At 41.1% G+C, this 19,089-nt stretch overlaps 1 protein-coding gene and 6 non-coding genes across 7 annotated transcripts in view; all 7 read left to right on the top strand.

Annotated features, from left to right (window-relative positions):
• LOC121921279 (carnitine O-acetyltransferase-like) overlaps nucleotides 1-19,089 on the top strand; it is a 55,148-nt gene that overhangs the window by 8,866 nt on the left and 27,193 nt on the right. Inside the window, exon 4 of the mRNA XM_042449114.1 lies at nucleotides 18,941-18,994. Within this exon, the coding sequence (XP_042305048.1) occupies nucleotides 18,941-18,994 (54 nt within the window). The remainder of the gene's footprint in view (nucleotides 1-18,940; nucleotides 18,995-19,089) is intronic.
• Nucleotides 3,284-3,355, top strand: TRNAC-GCA. The gene has a single exon. It is a non-coding gene; the product is annotated as a tRNA-Cys (tRNA).
• TRNAC-GCA lies at nucleotides 3,634-3,705 on the top strand. The gene has a single exon. It is a non-coding gene; the product is annotated as a tRNA-Cys (tRNA).
• TRNAC-GCA lies at nucleotides 7,068-7,139 on the top strand. Its single transcript has one exon. It is a non-coding gene; the product is annotated as a tRNA-Cys (tRNA).
• TRNAC-GCA lies at nucleotides 11,250-11,321 on the top strand. The gene has a single exon. It is a non-coding gene; the product is annotated as a tRNA-Cys (tRNA).
• On the top strand, nucleotides 11,806-11,877 carry TRNAC-GCA. The gene has a single exon. It is a non-coding gene; the product is annotated as a tRNA-Cys (tRNA).
• TRNAC-GCA lies at nucleotides 13,437-13,508 on the top strand. The gene has a single exon. It is a non-coding gene; the product is annotated as a tRNA-Cys (tRNA).

Genomic DNA, 19,089 nt, shown 5'->3' with positions numbered 1-19,089 from the left:
CAGGGCGGATAACAACATACTTAGAAACAACACAGGTTTTAAAACAATACAAATCTTCAATAAAAGTACAGTCAGCACTCGACATTTGTGGATTTGACTTATGTGGATTTGATTATTCACGGATTTGAGTAAATGCTAGATCCTCCTGCAACACTCTGCTGGATGTTGGCCATAGAGTTGTGATGGAGGACCTAGAGATTCCTAAAGAAAACACTTCTCTGGTCATTTGTAGGTCTTCCAGCATAATTCTGTGGTCAATATCCATTAGACGTTGACCATAGAGTTACCCTGGAGGACCTAGAAATTCCTAGAGATGTTCCCTCAAGTTAAAAATAAAAAGTGTATGTTTTATTTGTGGATTTTCCACTTTCACAGGGGTCCTGTTCACCTAACCCCACTGTATAAATATAACTTATTTTAAAAACAAACAATTTACAGACATTAAAATTTATTAAAAGACTATAGTCAGACCTCTGTATCCACAGATTCTTTATCCACAGATTCAAACATCTATGACAGTGATGGTGAACCTTTTAAAGACTGAGTGCCCAAACTCAGTGGCATTCCTGCACTGGGTATCACCAGGTGCTGGGTGCAGGACTTTTAGGGGGTGGGACTTCCAGAGGAAAAACCCAAGGCACACTCTCTCAGCCTCAGGCTAGCAAAAGCAAAGCCCCCTCTGACGGAATCTGAAAACTCCACGATAGTTTCACCTTAGAGTCACCATAAGTCAGATATGATTTGAAGGCACCACACACACAAGTCACACTCTCTCAGCCTCAGAGGAAGGCAGTGCAAAAATCCCCGCTGAAGAAATCTTGCCAAGAAAACCCCAGGATGGGTTCACCTTAAGGTCGCCATAAGTAGGAAACAAGCAATTACACTGTCACACTGTCTTAGCCTCAGAGGAAGACAATGGCAAACCTCCTCGGAAGAAATTTTGCCAAGAAAACCCCAATATAGGTTTGCCTCAAGATTGCCATAAATAGGGAACAAGGAATCACACTCTCTCAGCCTCTGAGGAAGACAATGGCAAACCTCTTCTGAAGAAATCTTCCCAGGAAACCCCAGGATACCCCAGGATAAGTTCACTTTAAGGTTGTCATAAGTAGGAAACAAGGAATCACACAATCACACTCTCTCAGCCTCAGAGGAGGGCAGTGGCAAATGTCCTCTGAACAAACATTTCCAAGAAAACCCCATGATAAATTTGCCTTAAGGTTGCCATAACTTGGAAACGATTGGAAGGGACACAACCGCAAAAAATTACAGTTCCTAGAATCCTATAGCAAGGGGCAGGACTTCAAACCGGAAGGCCTGCACATGGCCTGGCTCCTTGTCAAGGCCTGGTTTGCCCCAGGACAAGGGCTGCTGCAAGGAACCGGCCTGGCCTAGCCATGCGTGCCTCCCCGCCCTTCCTTGCCCCTGACCAGTTGTCCTGGGGCAAACTGGGCCTCAAGTAGGAGCCGGGCCACATGTGTGACCCCTACTCACATTTATCTCCTGTGACTGCTGTGTGTCCTTGCAGACTGGGTTGTGTGCCAGAACCAGCACTCGTGCCATGGGTTCTGTAGTGTAGTTTTTTGTGGATTTTTCGGGCTATGTGGCCATGTTCTAGAAGAGCTTATTCCTTACATTTCGCCAGCATCTGTGGCTGGCATATTCAGATCTTCATTCTCTGAAGATGCCAACCACAGATGCTGGTGAAATGTCAGGAATAAACTCTTCTAGAACATGGCCTGAAAAACCCACAAAAAAAGCTATGGATGCTGGCCATGAAAGCCTTCAACTTCACCCTGTAGTGTAGGATGGCATATTACAATACTTTTTAACATTTGCATCACTGGGATACATCACATGAGGCAGGGGGCTGTCGGTATGCTGATGACACACAAATATATTTTTCCATGTTTTCAAAGACAGCTAAGGATAGTGTGTATCCTCTGAATGAATGCCTGGGAGAGGTAATGGGCTAGATGAGGAAAAGCAAATTGAAGCTGAATCCAGACAAAGTGCTTGCTGTCACGGCTCCTAACCTGGGTTTGGAGGTGTATCAACCAGTCCTGGATGGGGTTAAGCTCCCACTGAAAGATGGCGTTTGCAGCCTGGGGGTGCTCCTGGATCTGTTGCTCCAAATCACAACTCAGATGCAACGGCCTGGAGTGCTTACTATCAGCTTCAGCTGTTATACCAGCTGTGCCCCTTCATAGAGTTGGAGGACCTAAAGATTGTAGTGCATGTGCTCATAACCTCAAAGCGGGACTTTTGTTATGTGCTGTACATTGGGCTACCTCTGTACCAAGTTTGGAAACTTCAGTTAGTTCAAAATATGGCAGCCAGATTGATTGCTGGTACATCTAAGAGTGATCATATCACACCAATATTAAAATTGCTCCACCGGCTGCCAGTTAGTTTCTGCGCAAAGTACATAGCATTGGTTACTACTTTTAAAGCCCTATGTGGTTTGGGATCAAGTTACCTATGCTTCCTCCCATATAATCCACTCCAAACACTCAGGGCCTCTGGGGGGCATCTACCTTAGGTGGCCAGAACTAGATTGACAGCTGTTACACAGATGATTTTTTCTTCAGCCACCCCTAGATTGTGGAATGTGCTGGGAAAGATCTGATGGCTACATATGCTGTCTGAAGTTAAAGTAGTATTAAAGACTTATCTCTTCCAGCAGCCCTACCTGGTCTATTTTAAATTATGAATTTTAAATTACCGTAGGATATTTTAATTTATGTTGTTACATTTTTAAGGTGTTTTAGCAGTGTTTGTATGATTATATGTGTTTTAATCTATGGTAGTATTCCATCTTGAGGCTTGAAGAGAGCTGGGTAAAAATATACATCATTATCATCATTATTATTAGGATGGCACTCCAGTCTCCTACATCATAGAAGCAAACACCATTGCCACTAGATTTCCTCCAAAAGTGATGGTAGGCTCAGCAGTGGCAGCCAGTGTTTAGTGACATTATTTGACAACTTCCAAATGACTTTTGGTGGTGCCATGTAAGCCCCCCATCCTCCGTCATAGCCCACCAAAGGTGTAGATGCATGACTGGAGCTACTGGGCTAGGGTTTATCCCAGAACCCTTTGCAATGCATAAATGTCCAGTAGATTGTCCCTTGCCAGAAGAGGTTGTTATAGAAAGGATTACTTGTAGGTGTAATGTTGGAAAGTCATTAGTCATAAATGTAATGAATGAGAACTAAGTACTGTATGTGGCAAAACCAGTATCTATAATTTGATGTTAGCTGACGCTAGTTTGTGTGCTGGGGGTATAGCTCAGCGGTAGAGCATTTGACTGCAGATCAAGAGGTCCCTGGTTCAACTCCGGGTGCCCCCTCTTTTGGGGGGAATTGGGTTGGATGTTCAGTCCTGTTTTTCTTTTAAGACTCCAGTTGAATAACCTGCGGAAGGACTTCATAAAAATGATATCAGAATAGACCTAATAACTCCATATGCATGAGATACAACAAGTGTTCTTAACTGGTTACTGTATTATAGAAAGAGATTCCTGTAGGTATAATGCTGGGAGGGCATTACTCATAAAAACATGAAAGAGAACCATGTGGCAAAACTAGTATCCATAATGAGACTTTAGGTGATACAGGTGTATGTATTGGGGGTATAGCTCAGCGGTAGAGCATTTGACTGCAGATCAAGAGGTCCCTGGTTCAACTCCGGGTGCCCCCTCTTTTTTAAAACAGGAATTGATTTGGGATTGCAGCCTTCCCAGACTAATAATTCATCAAATACAGAAACAGTGTTTTTTTACTAGAAGAAACTAATAATAAATAGTAAGACACACCAGATAGAGCCACTGTGGCATGTGGTTTGAATGTTGGACTGCAACTCTGAAGCCCAGTGGGTGATCTTGGGCAAATCACATGCTCTCAGCCTCATGGAATGGCAATGGCAAACTTTCTCTGAACAAATCTTGCCAAGAAAACCCCATGATAGGTTTGCTTGAGGGTTGCCGTGTGTCAGAAATGACTTGAAGACACACAACGATGCTGTCCTTAATGACTGTGATAATGAGCTCCCCTCTTATCTGAGCAACAAAGCTGAACAAGGGCTAATAATATAATGGGTTAGGTTATACAGTTGGCCTTCCAAATTTGTGGTTTTGACTTTTGCAGATTTGATTATTTGCTTATTCACGGATTTGATTAATATGTTCTAAGAATCTTAAGTTTTATTTCACACCTTCCCTGAATATAACTTGAGATTGTTCTTGCAGTTTTGTAACAACTTATAAGTAATGCCTGAAGGAAGGTGCCTTCGTGTACAAGATACCATTGCTAATATAAGATTGCTTGCTTGGACTAAAAACTTCCCTTAAAAGGTCTCCTCTTTTCTGCTCTCATAACATGTGTCTTGGTTGGTGTGTGTATAGGATCCTCCTCTCCCATGGGAGCAGGAAGGGAACGTATCTGAAGAGTTAGAAAAAGGGGAAATGGAACACCTCAGTTGTTATTTGTTGTCCTCTACTGCTCTGCCCAGCTCCTACAAACACATATTCATGGTCTCTTTAATAAAGTCCATCCATCTAGCATGTGGCCTTCCTCTCTTTTTACTTCTCTCTGCCTTTCCTAACATTATTGTCTTTTCCAACAATTCATGTCTTCTCATGATGTGTCCAAAGTATGACAGTCTAAGTCTTGTCATCTTGGCTTCTAGGGATATTTCTGGCTTGATCTGCTCTAGGACCCATTTGTTTGTCCTTTTGGCTGTCCATGGGATCCTCAGCACTCTTCTCCAGCACCACATCTCAGAGGAGTTGATTTTCTTCCTATCTTCTTTTTTGACTGTCCAACTCTCACATCCATACACAGTAATAGGGAATACAATGGCCTGCATGATTCTGAATTTTGTGCTGAGTTGTATGTTTGCATTTTAGGATCTTTTCTAATTCTTTCGTAGCCGCCCTTTCCATTCTTAATCTTCTTCTGATTTCCTGGCTACAGTCCCCGTTCCAATCAATGTTTGATCCCAGATATGAGAACTCTTTTACTATTTCAATTTCCTCAGTGTCTACTTTGAATGTAAGTTCTCTGTGGTCGTTATTTTTGTTTTCTTTATGTTCAGCAGTAAGCCTGCCTTTACACTTTCTTCTTTAATCTTCCTTAGTAGTTGTTCCAGGTCTTTGAGCTTCTCTGTCATGCAGGAATACACAACTAAAAACCTATAGAGCCCATCAGTCTCTGAGGCAGTCAATTCCATTGTCAAAAAGCTCTTACGATAAAAAAAGGAGTTATTTCTGACGTTCAAGTGAAAACTGTTTTCTTGTAAGAAATATGCAGTAAGACCCTATTTAATGCAAAGGATATATTCTGTGATGGGACCCCAGGTGTACTGATATTTTCTATACCCAGTAAGACCTCACTGAATGTGAGGGTTGTGTTCTGGGACCATTTGCTTAGAATTAAAACTAAATAATTGTGAACCCTATTTTTCCTACCTGAAATGAACAATGTAGGCATCACACAGCCAAATTCCATCAGTATTTCACCTTCCCACTTAAAGAAAGTACTTTATGCTTTCTCTTTGTCATATCTGGATTGCCAGGTTTGCCACACTTGTGCTTTGGGCCTATTATCAAACAACAGAAGCACTTTATCAAGCACAAGCACTTACCATCATGAGCTACTAATGGGCAAGTAGCATACAGCAAATCAACACGGGATAGCATGCATATACAACTGATATGCAGGTAGTGTACAACTAATCAATGCTGAACATAAAATAGCTTGAGTAGCACAAGACAACATGAAACAGCATGAGGGATCTTCATGGAAAAGTGAAACCATGGTAAATTAATCCACATTAAAATGGGGTCTTACTGTATACCAGAAACACAAGCAGCATTGTTTCTTTAAAAATATGTCTTACTCTAAGTCAGGACTGTGTTTTCACTGGCCTTGGTAGCTTTGTTGTTTTAACTTGTAAGCAGATTTCAGTTCCATATTATCAGAAAGGTGGGGAAATGATGATGATGATGATGATGATGATGATGATGATGAATTGAAAACAACTGTGGTTCCAGTGATGTTAGATGTTCTGGGTGTATATTCCAAATGGACTGACTAAACATCTGAATGAAATAGATAAATCTATAGATAGGCTCACAATAGCAGAATTACAAAAAGTGACACTACTTGGTATGTGCCATGTTATCAGATAATGCTTCACTGCAAATCTTTAATGGTCCAAAACTGCAGGCTGCAACCCCTAGTTGACTGTGAAACCAATAGTAAAATTAACAGCCACAACAGCCAAGAATTACACAGCCTCAAACGAGGTGGCAAAGGATCTTAATGATGATATCACAGTGAGCTTCAAGAGGCTGAGCTCTAGTGGTACCCAGAGGGAAAGCTGCATCCTTTTCTTTAGCTTTAGGGTGGTAGTTTGTTCCTGGGCCTCTGGAACCACTGCGAAACCAGTGAGAGACTGTGCTGCCTTGTTGCCCTCATCAGAGTTGATGCAGATTCCTAGGAGATGGTTTGGTTTACTCTAGTTGGGGAGCTGTTGTGAGTTCAAGATCTGTTAGAAGTTGCAGTTCAGCAACATCTGGGGTACCACTTGATTCCTACTCCAGTTCAAGAAAGCCGGAGGATGTGTGTGTCACAATACAATATTTATATTTCAAGGCACTTGCCAGTGCTGAGAGCCTGGGCTTTCTCAGGAACGTACCCTGTGTCCTTTGGAAGAACAGTGATGGTAAAGATGTGTCCATGGGAGATACCGTTCCTTCCATTGCTACTTGTCCTCTGCGTTCTACTGTCACAAGATGGGTTTTGTTACACTCTTGAGTTTGCAAGAGTAAGATGGTGCGGATGCATGCATGGCTCTAGCCAGTGTTTTCTGTTAACTGCAACTGTAGTCTGGAATGTACTCCATATCCCTTTAGAGTGCACTTACCTGGAAGACTTGTAGGAAATGTTCCCTGTAGGTAGGTATAATACTGGGAGGTTATTACTCATAAATTCATGGCAGAGCTATGTTGCAAAACCAGTATCCCTAACTAGACTTCAGATGATGCATGAAGACATATTGGGGGTATAGCTCAGCGGTAGAGCATTTGACTGCAGATCAAGAGGTCCCTGGTTCAACTCCGGGTGCCCCCTCTTTTCTTTCTTTAAGAAGAATTCATTTGGCCCTGCCTGCCTGAAAGCAGAAAGCCAGGCATAGCTCTCTTGGGAGGTTGATCTGCATCCTGGGTGCCCCACCTGAGAAGGCTCTCTCCCTGATACAAGCTCACTGTAGTACAGACAGTAATGAGTTGAAAAGAACGCCTCTAAAATGAATTAAATATTGCAAGATACTACAGTGGTCTTTCCACATTCACTGGGGTTAGGGGCGAAAGACCTCCATGAATGTGGAAAAACCACAAATAAAAACGCACTATTCTTTTCACCTAAGATAACACCTCTCTAGAAATCTCCAGGTCCTCCAGTGCAACTCTGTGGTCAACATCTGTCCAAAGGTGATCATAGAATCATCATGGAGGACCTAAAATGCCTATAGAAGTGTTTTCTCTAGGAACTTCCATGTTCTCCAGCATAACTCTATGCTCAATGTCTAGCAGAGTTGCACTGGAAGATCTAGAGATTCCTAGAGAGAACATATTAATCAAATCCGCAAAAGTCAAAGCCACAAATGTGAAGGCAACTGTATTTTTAAAAACCTTGTTTAAAGCCATAATTGAACTAAAATGACCCAGAAGAACCTAAAACATGGTGAAAATACTCCCTAACCTCTAGGGATACTGGGGTACATTTAAGCCTCTCAAATTTATTTATTTACTGGTGGGGTAGGGTGCACCCTCTCAAAAAGTCTGATAAGAGGTCAAATGTGGCCCCCTAGCTTCCCACAGTTATCACACCTGCTTTGAATATAGGATTGTTTCTTTTTATCCATCATGAACCTACCACAATATACCTTCAGTGGATGACCCTATGGTGACGTATGGTGGAGGAGAGCATGGTGCTGTAAGCTTTCTTTATATGGCACATAGTTTTATCTGTCTGTGCCACATCCCCATTAACCTAATTTTCTTAAATAGCTCTGAATGTTATAACCTTTCCTCATCAGGGTGTTGCTCCAGCAAACACAGGATAATTGGTGATGCAATAGGAAATGCAATTTTTTTTGGGTCTGGCGAGAGAGACAGTGAGCATTATCCCTAAGAAACTTTTACGCAGAGGCTAGAATCTTCTTAGTGACTTTTGTCGGAGTTAGCTGATGTAAGTGCTTGCTCACATGGCTGCGTAAGGAGGTATGCAGCATCTATCTCTTTGCCCAAGGCTTTCCTCTCTGCTGGATGATACTGAGTGGAACTCCATCACCTGACCCAAGTGGCAACTGATTCATTGGAGAGGTGGATCAGAAGAAGCTTGGTTTGCTTCCCTCATACACCTTATCCAGGGCTTGTGTGTGTGTCTTGTATGCCTCCAAGTCATTTCTGACTTATGGTGACCCTATCATGGGGTTTTCTCAGCAAGAGTTATTCAGAGGAGGTTTGCCATTGCTTTCCCCTGTGGCTGGGAATGTGTGACTTGCCCAAGGTCATCCAGTAGGTTTCATGGCTGAGATGGGAATTGAACCGAGATGGGAATCAAGTCTAGAGTCATAGCCCAACTCTCAAACCACTACAACACACTGACTTATCTTGTTTCATTTCACACATGCATTTTGGAGGCAAGGTTTGCTGAAACATATTGGACTGCTCTCCTTTTTTTGTACTAATATAGGAACTTATCCCATGTTCCATGTTATTTCTGCCTCTGGTACCAAAGTTTTCTGTTAACAAAGTAATGCCCAGGAACACATCTCCTTTGTTAACTGAGGTATACCTGCAGCTTTAATATGATGATTGTTTAAAAATGATAGTTTTTGTGGGTTTTCATATTAGGAGGCGGTGTTTTAGAAGAGTTTTTCCTGATGTTTTGCCAGCAGCTGGCAGAAAAAAGGCCAAAAAACTATGGCTGCTGGCTGTGAAAGGCTTTGACTTCACATTGTTTAAAAATTGTTTTTCATTTTTATTGTTTGCTTTAGCTGATCTTGTTCTCTGTTTTTGTGAGTTGCCATGGGTCCTATACTGGGAGAAATGGGGCATATAAATGGAATGAATGAATGAATTAATAAATAAATAAATAGCAAAAGCTAAGGAGGCTGAACCATTGCCTTGGTGAAACAGTGAGGCTTGACCTCTTCAGCAAAACATTTTTATTTCTGAAATCAGTGCAAGGTCTGGGACAGCGGTAGCTGCCGGTTGGCTCTGATGTAAGCGTGGCTGGCAAATCTGCTCTGGATTTTAGTCTGCACTTTAAAGTTCAACACTTTGGACAGCTAAAGATCAGGAATTTGGACTAAAAGCCAGAACAGATTCACCCTTCTGCACTGACATCAGAGTCACCAGCCTCCCTCCACTAGTTTCTTTATATGCTAAAACAATAAAAGGATACCAAGTATCTGCAAAATGTGATCTGCTATATATTTTCCTTCAGAAGCCCTGAGTTGATACAGTAATATTTCCAAGGTTGCAGTTGGCCAGGCTCTAGACAACCATGGGAAGAGAGGCTCTTTGAACTCCAGCTTGCCATGAAATGTGTTAGTGCATTACTACCCTGTTTCTCCTGCTTGACTCTTTTTCCAAGTGGGAGAGGCTCAACTTGACAGGGAATCTCTGGCTGCTGCCACACTGCAGAATTAATGCAGTTTCATACTGCTTTAACTGCCGTGGCGTCATCCTATGGGATTCAAGAATTTGTAGTTTGCTGCAGCACCAAAACACTCTGATGGAGGAGGCCACAGAGAGAAGGGAGGATACCTGTTTTGAGAACACCCGAAGTATTTTCCCTGGGAAAGAAACTAGGAGGGAGGTGGGTGGAATGGGAGAGTGAGAGGTACAGGGTTATTTGAAGCTGGTAATGAATGAGAAATGAGCCACCAATGATTTGGAATTGCGTGTGGTTCAATAGAGCTTTCCTAACACTTGCTGTTTAGTTCTAACAATGAACGTCTCTGATATAAACAACAACCTTTGTCTTGTTTCTGACTTATGGTGTCCGTACGGCGAAACTATCACGGGATTTTCTTGGCAAGTTTCTTCAGAGAAGGTTTGCCATTGCCATACTCTGAGGCTGAGAAAGTGAGAATTGCCCAGTGGGTTTACATCGCTGAGCCAGGATTCGAACCCTGCTCTCCACAATCATAGTCCATTGTTCAAAACACTACACCACACTGGCTGAATAAAGGTTTTCTGAGTTTATCACTGAGGCATGGGATTTCTGAACTTTGGTGCTTTTTTTTAAAGTTACTGTAATTCTTATTTTCCATCAACTTACACATTTTGTATTTCCATATCCATTTTCTTCATACACCAAAGCTCACAGAAATATGTAGCATTTAGCTGAGCATATCTTATGTACTTTTTTATCATTCCATAAAACCTTTAATATTTCCAAAAGCCTTGCATTCCCACTGTATTTTATCCAATCCTTCTTAAATCACACTTTCTCAATATAATCTACTTCTTTATACTACACACCCTAAACTTTAGTTTAATTCTTAATATATATCCTTACATACATATCCTTCTTAATATATATCCTCTGAGACTATCACTGATTTCCGAACTTTGGAAGGCTCTGGATTTGACAGTTACACCAATCACTCCGTTGGAGAAACTGAGTTTCACCATGAAATTCAGGGGGTTGGGAGGGATCCCACTTATTTGCAAGGTTCTGTTGTTATATTTATCATTTATGGTCAGTTTTAAGGTCATAAAAATTCTGGTAGTATGGTTGGGAATGAACACAAAAGAATAATAATAATAATACCTCCCTAAATCCATGAGTAGGGCAAAGCTTTAAGAATACTATCCAGCACAAAATTTAAACTTGCAGCAATTGTAGAATGGAAAGATTATGAATAAAAATGCTGTAGTGTTTAAAGGGTGAACACTGTAATGTTATGTAGAAAAATAATGTGGTAGTACTGTCCCATCTGGACTACTACAGTATCCCATTGGTATTATATGTATCACTTGAACCACTGCTCCAGCACCTGTTTGCAATGCAGAGATGTGTGGAAGGTTGCTCTTTAACAGAAGCATTTATGTGGAAAGAATTACCTGTAGGCTGAGCAGGCATTACTCATTAAACATACAGTCGAGAGTTATCTGGCAAAACCAGTATCTTTACATAGCCTTCCTGGACAAACATGTACATACTGGGGGTATAGCTCAGCGGTAGAGCATTTGACTGCAGATCAAGAGGTCCCTGGTTCAAGTCCGGGTGCCCCCTCTTTTTGGAGGAACAGATTTTCAGTCCTGTTTCTATGTCTCATGGGGGCCTAAATGCCCTAAAGGCACCAAATCCCATCTGATCTTGGAAGTTAAGCGGTGTCAGCTTTGATCAATGTTTGGATGGGAGACTGCCAATGAATTCCTGGTGCTGTAGGCTATATTTCAAGGGAAGGAGTTGGGCAAACCACCTTTGAGTATTCCTTGCCTAAGAAAACCCTATGAAATTCATGAGGGTCACCATAAGTCGGCAAGGGATTTGAAAGCACACACTCACACAACGGGTAACCTACAAGAAGACTTCATGAAAAATGATGTCAGAACAAGCCTGTTGACTGCATAGATCATGTCTTCTTAACTAATTATTATGGAAGGAATTCTCTGCAGGTATAATGTTGCAAAGCTATTACTCATAGGTATATAGAGAACCATGTGGCATAACCAGTACGGGTAACTCGATGTTAAGAGGTGCTTGTTAATGCACTGGGGGTATAGCTCAGCGGTAGAGCATTTGACTGCAGATCAAGAGGTCCCTGGTTCAACTCCGGGTGCCCCCTCTTTTTTTAAAAAACAGGAATTTGGTTACATTGTTAGCTTACTTTCTTATCAAATAGCCACTGGAGATAAAATTCAAAGAAGCCTTTTATTGGAAGCATTGTTGCATCTCAGGAAGTAGGCGCATTTCTATGAAAGCTCATGCTACCGACTTCTATTGGTTAGTGTCACAGGTGCTGCAAGATCTCTGTGTGTCCTGGTTGTTGTTGTTAACTACCCTTGAGTCGACCCTGATTCATGGCAACCCTGTGGACAAGACATCTCCAAGACTTCCTATCTTCCATTGCTCTGCTTAGGTCCTTAGATTCAAGCCCATGACCTCCTTGATTGGGCTTATCCATTTGACATGCAGCCTTCCTCTCTTTCTACCTACCTTTTCTAGCATCGTTGCCTTTTCTAATGATTCATGCCTTCTCATGATGTGACCAAAGCACGACAGCCTCAGTTTAGTCATCTTGGTTTCGAGGGAGATTTCTGGCTTGATCTGCTCCAGGACTCATTTGTTTGTCTTTTTTGCCTGTCCACAGTATCCTTAGTATCTCCAGCACCACATCTCAAATTTCACTGACTTCTTCAGGCAAAGATGTTAAAAATGATACAGGAGTGATGATGCTAGGAGTCACAGGCCTAGATTTTGTTCCAGATGTTATCAGATAAATTAGCATAGAGGAATATCAGTTCAGGCAGAGGCCGCTTCCCTTCTTCTTTATGGAGACTGGTAAAAGATTACCTGCTGTGAAAGCCAGTGAGGTATAGTGGTTGGAGCATTTCACAAGGTCTCTGGAGACCAACATTTGAATCCTCGCTTGGCCATGGAAACCCACTGAATGCCCTTGGGCAACTCACACTCTTTCAGAGGAAGGCAAACCCTCTCTGAACAAATCTTGCCAAGAAAACCCCATGAAAACCTTAAGGTCACCATGAATCAGAGCCTATCATCTTTTTTTGGGGAGGGGGGGCGCCAGTTTCTCCAGGTTTTTTGGCCATTTCCATGCTCTGGAGCTGAGAGAGTGTGACTTGGCCAAGGTCACCCAGTGGGTTTACATGGCCAAGGCGGGATTCAAACCCTGGTCTCCAGAGTCATGATCACAACAACAACAAATATAATTTCAACCCCATTAGCAACAGAAAAGTAGCTTACCTTGAGATCCAGGCTGCCCCTGTCCTGGTGCAAAGGTAACTGCTCCTTTCTTAGAGAACTCTGAAAGTTTAGTCTTCAGTGTTTAGCTTGAGCTTCCGTTTGCTTGTCTAATGATCAGTTTTGCAAGGAGCCGTATGCTATTCAAGCATCCCCTGAGCACATGGAACAAACTAGTTTAGGATGTCTGTCTCGGGGATATCCATGTACATCACATAGGATGGAGACACTCAAATTATGCCGGAAATACCCAAGTGCCGCATCTCCAGGGGGGAATCCATAAGCTTATTTATCCTGGTGCTTATGAAGATCCGTGATGGCAAAGAAGATTGTACAAATTACATATTTACTTATTGCTGCTACTACTGGCAAAACCAGTATTCCTGAATATGCTTCCTGCCTGGTCAAACCTACCTATGCACTGGGGGTATAGCTCAGCGGTAGAGCATTTGACTGCAGATCAAGAGGTCCCTGGTTCAAGTCCGGGTGCCCCCTCTTTTTGGAGGAATTTGGTTGATTTCCCTTCCCAGATTCTTTCCCATGATAGTGGCTAACATATAGGAGCTATTTGTGATGAAACGTCTAAAACAAGCCAAGGCATATAATAGATATGCATTTGTAGTGAGAGTTCCTTGTGACAAATAACTTGTCACTCTTAATATGAAATTACTGACATTTGTTAAAAAAGAAATCACTTGATAGTTTCAAGAAAGACTGGGAACCATTGACTGATTATTTAAGAAAGGAATGGGATTCACATCTGATTATTGGTTTGGAATAAGATGGAAATATATATACATACATATAAAGATTGACAGATGAGTTAAGAACATAGAATTATTTGAAATAAAAATGATAAGATTTATAAATACAGAGTTAAAATAAAAAGAAGAAAGTGAAGTTGATTAAAATCGACAAAGCAACAGAAGCCTAAAAGAGTCTAGGAAGGAAAATATCTTGAACTGTGATGTGTTGTAGTATTGGTTGTGCAATGTATAGTAGAGTGGAGGTAGTGTCAATGTTTAAAGTATTGTAATCTACTGTTGTCTGTTTTTTGTCTAGTTGCCTATTTCTACAAAATACTGTAATTCGAAACCAATATCAGACACCTGTCTTCTCTTACTTCACCTAGCAGTGTGTAAAGATTTTTTTCCTACTTACATATTCTCAAATTCTGAGGAGAGACAGCAAGGCTACAGAAGCTTCATCCCCCTTCTATTTTCTTGTGTTCCTCCCCAAACCCTTATTTTTTTTGTATTTTCAAAAATATGGCAAGTTAAATACGCAGCAGCCTTGAGAACATTTTTACACAACAGCTTGTGCCTTGTCAATGGCCCTCTGTTTTAATCTAATACAGTACCGCCTTTAAAAGGCCATCGTGTTTGATGTTGTCATCAAAAATTGGATTATAATCTTAATAGGAAATGCTGCCGAACAAATCTAAAGAGCCTGATGTAAATTAAACTTTCTGAGGTTAGAAATGTGAGCCTTAGTAGAGTTCATAACACTAAAAGAACAAGTCCCCCCCTCAATGCCAGTGAGGGAAAAAATGAAACTGTCAATAATAATAATAATAATAATAATAATAATAATAATAATAATAATAATAATAATATCCCACCCCTCTACGCAACACAATTAGGTGCGTAATAAATGATGCTGATGCAATTATTGCAAGTACCAAAAAATACTGAATCTATGCTTTCCTTGGCTAAGTGTGAAATACAATGAGAAGAATGGCTCTACTCATGTAGCGTTGTTTATTGCCTGCTATTCCACCATGGACATACTTGATCTCACCTGATTTTGGATGCTAAGCAAGGCAAGGTTGATACTTGGATGAGAGGCCACCAAGGAATAGCAAGGATCTCCTGTTAGGGCTTGGAAAGAATTGTGCCTGAAGTTCTGGAGAGCATCTAGCAGAAACATTTGACAATATTGGTCTAGAACAGGAGAGGGCAAACATGGAAGGCTGGGTGACCTTTAGTGAGTCACATACTCTCAGCCTCAGGGGAAGGCAATGACAAACCTCCTCTGAACATCTCTTGTCAAGAAAACCCCATTATAAGGTCACCTTAGGGTTGCTGTAAGTCAGAAACGACTTGGAAGAGACACAATGGCAGGCTAGCTCCAAGAAGCCAAGTCCTCCCTCCAGTCCATCTCCTTGGTCCAGGCCTCAGAGGTGGAGAAGAACTGCTGGACCTGATCCCATTCCCCACCACCACTCCCATCTCCTTTTGTGTCGTGTCTTCTTAGATTGTAAGCCTGAGGGCAGGGAACCGTCTAACTAAAAGATTGTATGTACAGCGCTGTGTAAATTTACAGCGCTATATAAATAAAGGTTAATAATAATAATAACAACAACAAGGGACAATGAGTATGAATCAGTATAAGGCAGCTTCCCATTTTTGACATATTCCTATTAAAGTGATATTTTTGGATTTTTTAAAAAAAATACTCCATCAAAGCCAACTTAAGTCACATGTTCTTGACTACAAACCATATTCTTTCTAATTGTTGGCAGCTAATGATACCCTCGGGCCCTTTTTTGGATATTTTATAGCCTTCTTCATCTTGTAAAACATTCTTCATCTTGTAAAAAATATAAATGCAAGACATGTACAAAATATTAAATGGAAGCTGAACAAAGTTTTTTTCAGCTGTATACAAAACAACCCAAGAACATAAATGCCTGTAAATAATGTTTTCTTGTAGCGAGAACATTGTCACAAGTGGCTTATTCCCCAAACACTTTAATGTAATAAATGGATCTGCAGTAACCGATGGAAAACTAATTTATACTGCAAAAACTTTTAAGCTGCCAATATCCAGCGTAAAATCCAATACTATTGTGTTTTACTATTGCATTTTTAGTATTGTATTCTAGTATTGTATTTTAGTATTTTATATTGAAGTAGTTACTAATGTTTTATTCTGTTGTAAAGTGCATAAATTAGATTAACAAGACATAAATGGACAAACGAGACAATGTAACCATTATGGATTTGTATTGTATCTTGATATTTCTTCTTGTTTGCTCTGTATGTTTTTAAGGTTGTACAGTATTGAAAAACTGTGATAAGGGTATAAGATTGGAGAGATGATTCGTTGAATAAAAATTATATTAATAAAATAAAATGTAACAAGAAGAGGCTCTTACGCATGGTAATGAAAATCAGCTGCCTGAAGAGCGCACAAGTCAACAACAAGCGCTCTTAGCTACTTGAGCATGAGAAAACCAATTACACACCAGTGGTCTGCTGCTATTTTATTCATAATTTAACCCACAAATCTTTAAAAAGGCAAGAAAAGCCCTTTCATTCAAAGCTCAGGAAAACATGAGCGACTACAAAAACACCAACAATTCCATTTTATGATTAAATTCTGTAGGAGACAGAGGCTACTATTCTATTGATGTCTTGCATAAGTTGCTTGTTGCAAGCATCCAGCTGAGTCCTGGTTATGGGCTTGCAAGCTTGGTTGGCAATGTTTTCCTCCCATCACTGTTTTACTTATAAGACAATGGAGCAGAGATTGCAAAACAGATTCCTCTGAGGGATTGCCATTTAGCTGAGTGCTTGCAAGACCAGGATTCAAACCACGCTGCACAAATAATCCAGTTTGTGACCACTTTAATTGCCCTGGCTAAGTGCTAGGGAATTCTGGGAACTATAGTGAGGCGTTTAGCCTTTTCTGTCAGAGAACTCTGGTGCCACAATAAACTGTAATTCCCAAGATTCCCTAGCACTGAGCCAGGGCAGTTTAAAACGGTCTCAGACTGGATTATTTCTGCAGTGTGTTTTGGACCCAGATCTGAAAACTTTGCTCCTCCTCACCATTCCTGAACAGGGATGAGAAGTGGAACTGGCTCCTGCAAGAAATGATCTACCCATACTTCAGACAAGGAACATGGTAGATTTCAGGGTCATAGCCACAGTGATGCCATTTGGGTGGATTATGGATTGTTGTGCAGTAGGGAAATCTGTCCTCCACCCCAAACTATTGTGTGATCTCAATAAGGATTTTTGGCCTGTTCTTCTTCCACCAAGCCAAGATCTTAAGCCAAGTTGGCAGTGGGATCCTTTGTGGTCAGCTGTATTATTATTTCTCTGAAGATGCCAGCCACAGATGCAGGCAAAACATCAGGAATAAACTCTTCTAGAACATGGCCACATAGCCCGAAAAACCCACAAAAAACTATAAATGCTGGCCATGAAAGCCTTTGACTTCACATTGTATTATTATTATCTATGTTAACTTTATAGCAAGTAATCATTCTCTTAGGTGCAATATGTACTAAAACGCTGGAATCACTCTTGTGTGTTTTTGAGCCATTTCTGACTTATGGTGATGCATAGGTCAACCTATCATGGGGTTTTCTGGGGCTGAGAGTGTGTGACTTTCCCAAGGTCGCCCAGTGGGTTTCAAAAAATTGAATTAGATTAAAATAGCAAGCCATTGACAACAGGGAACAGAGGCTGAATACTATCCCGAGTCATACTCTCTCAGTCTCAGAGGGAGACAAAAGCAAACCTGAACAAATCATGTCAAGAAAATCCCATGATAGGTATGCCTTAGAATCACTTTAAGTCCAAAATAACTTAGAGGCACAAAACTACATCAGGAGAAAAGAAAGCACTCCATGTATGCCCAAAAGCACCATCTAGCTGTATTTTTTAACAGAGTCTGGCGGCACTTTAATAGTGTCTAGTGGTTGTAGTGGTCAGAGAAGCTAGGAGCTAAAACATCTGGAGGGCAGGGGGTTGTGAAAGGCTGACCTAACTTTGCTTCAGTGGTATGCTTCCATATAACACACAGTTACTTAAGTTTCTAGTGAAATAAACAGTGGCACTCCTAGGAAAATTCCTCAAAAGATCAGTTTAAAGTTTAATCATGCAAGAAGCCACAAGCTATTCAAACAAGCCCAGTACACAATAGCAAACAAGCTCTGTACATACTAGAGGCACAAAAGGCCTTCAAATTACAGGAGGGATACAAGCCAAGCCCTCCCTTCAGTCCATCTGCCTTGGTCCAGGCCTCGGAGGTTGAGAGGAACTGCTGGACCTCTTACCCTCTCCCTCCACCACTCCCTTCTCCTTCTGTGTCATGTCTTTTTAGATTGTAAGCCTGAGGGCAGGGAACCGTCTAACTAAAAAGATTGCATGTACAGCGCTGTGTAAATTTACAGCGCTTCATAAATAAAGGTTAATAATAATAAAATAATAACTTGCCCAAGGAACCCACTGGGTTTCCACAGCCGAGCAGGGATTTGAACCTTGGTCTCCAGAGTCATAGGAGTTTATCACATGGGACGCTAAGTGCCAAAATCCCGTGCAGAAATGGGATTTAAATTCCGGAAAAATCCCGCAAAAGCAGGATCGTTTTGAGACTCATTTCAAGCATTGAGCATTAATGCGAAAAAAACCTGCACAGAAAGTGGACAAAATCAGCCGCTTTTTACTTTTGGAAGAATCCCAAAAGTAAAAAGCCGATTTTGTCCACTTTCTGTTTGGGTTAATGCCAGATTAATGTTCAATGCCCCCAGTGTCTTGTGAAAATGGTCCCGCTTTTGTGGGATTTGTCCACTTTCTGTGTGCGTTAATGCACGATGTCATGTGAAAACAATCCTGCTTTTGCGAGATTTTCCCGTTTTAAATCCCGTTTCTGAATGGGATAAACCCCATGTGATAAACTCCATAGTCGAACACTTAAAACACTACACCACGCTGGCTCTCCTCTTTATAGGCAGCTTGTTTTTAATATAGACTGGCTTTCTCTGAACAATGAAGAGTTCCTAATAAAAAGACTGATCTCACTGTGGAGTTGTTGGTTTGCAGGATGTTATGAGATTAGCAAAACATAGTGGATATTGAAATTTGGGAGTTATGTATACAATATTTAATCTGGAATGTCTTCTCCTCCCATAGGTTTGCAGCCAAACTCATTGCTGGTGTTTTGGATTTCAAGGCAAAGATTGACTAGTGAGTATTGTGAATTGAGACTTTGGAAGATACAGAGGATGTATCTTGGAGGATGTAAGCAAAGTTCTGTATCCAAATAGGAATTTGGGAGGTGA

The sequence above is a fragment of the Sceloporus undulatus genome, chromosome 2 (genome assembly GCF_019175285.1).
Source record: "Sceloporus undulatus isolate JIND9_A2432 ecotype Alabama chromosome 2, SceUnd_v1.1, whole genome shotgun sequence".
Lineage (NCBI taxonomy): Eukaryota > Metazoa > Chordata > Lepidosauria > Squamata > Phrynosomatidae > Sceloporus > Sceloporus undulatus.
This window is presented reverse-complemented; position numbering and strand designations above follow the sequence as displayed.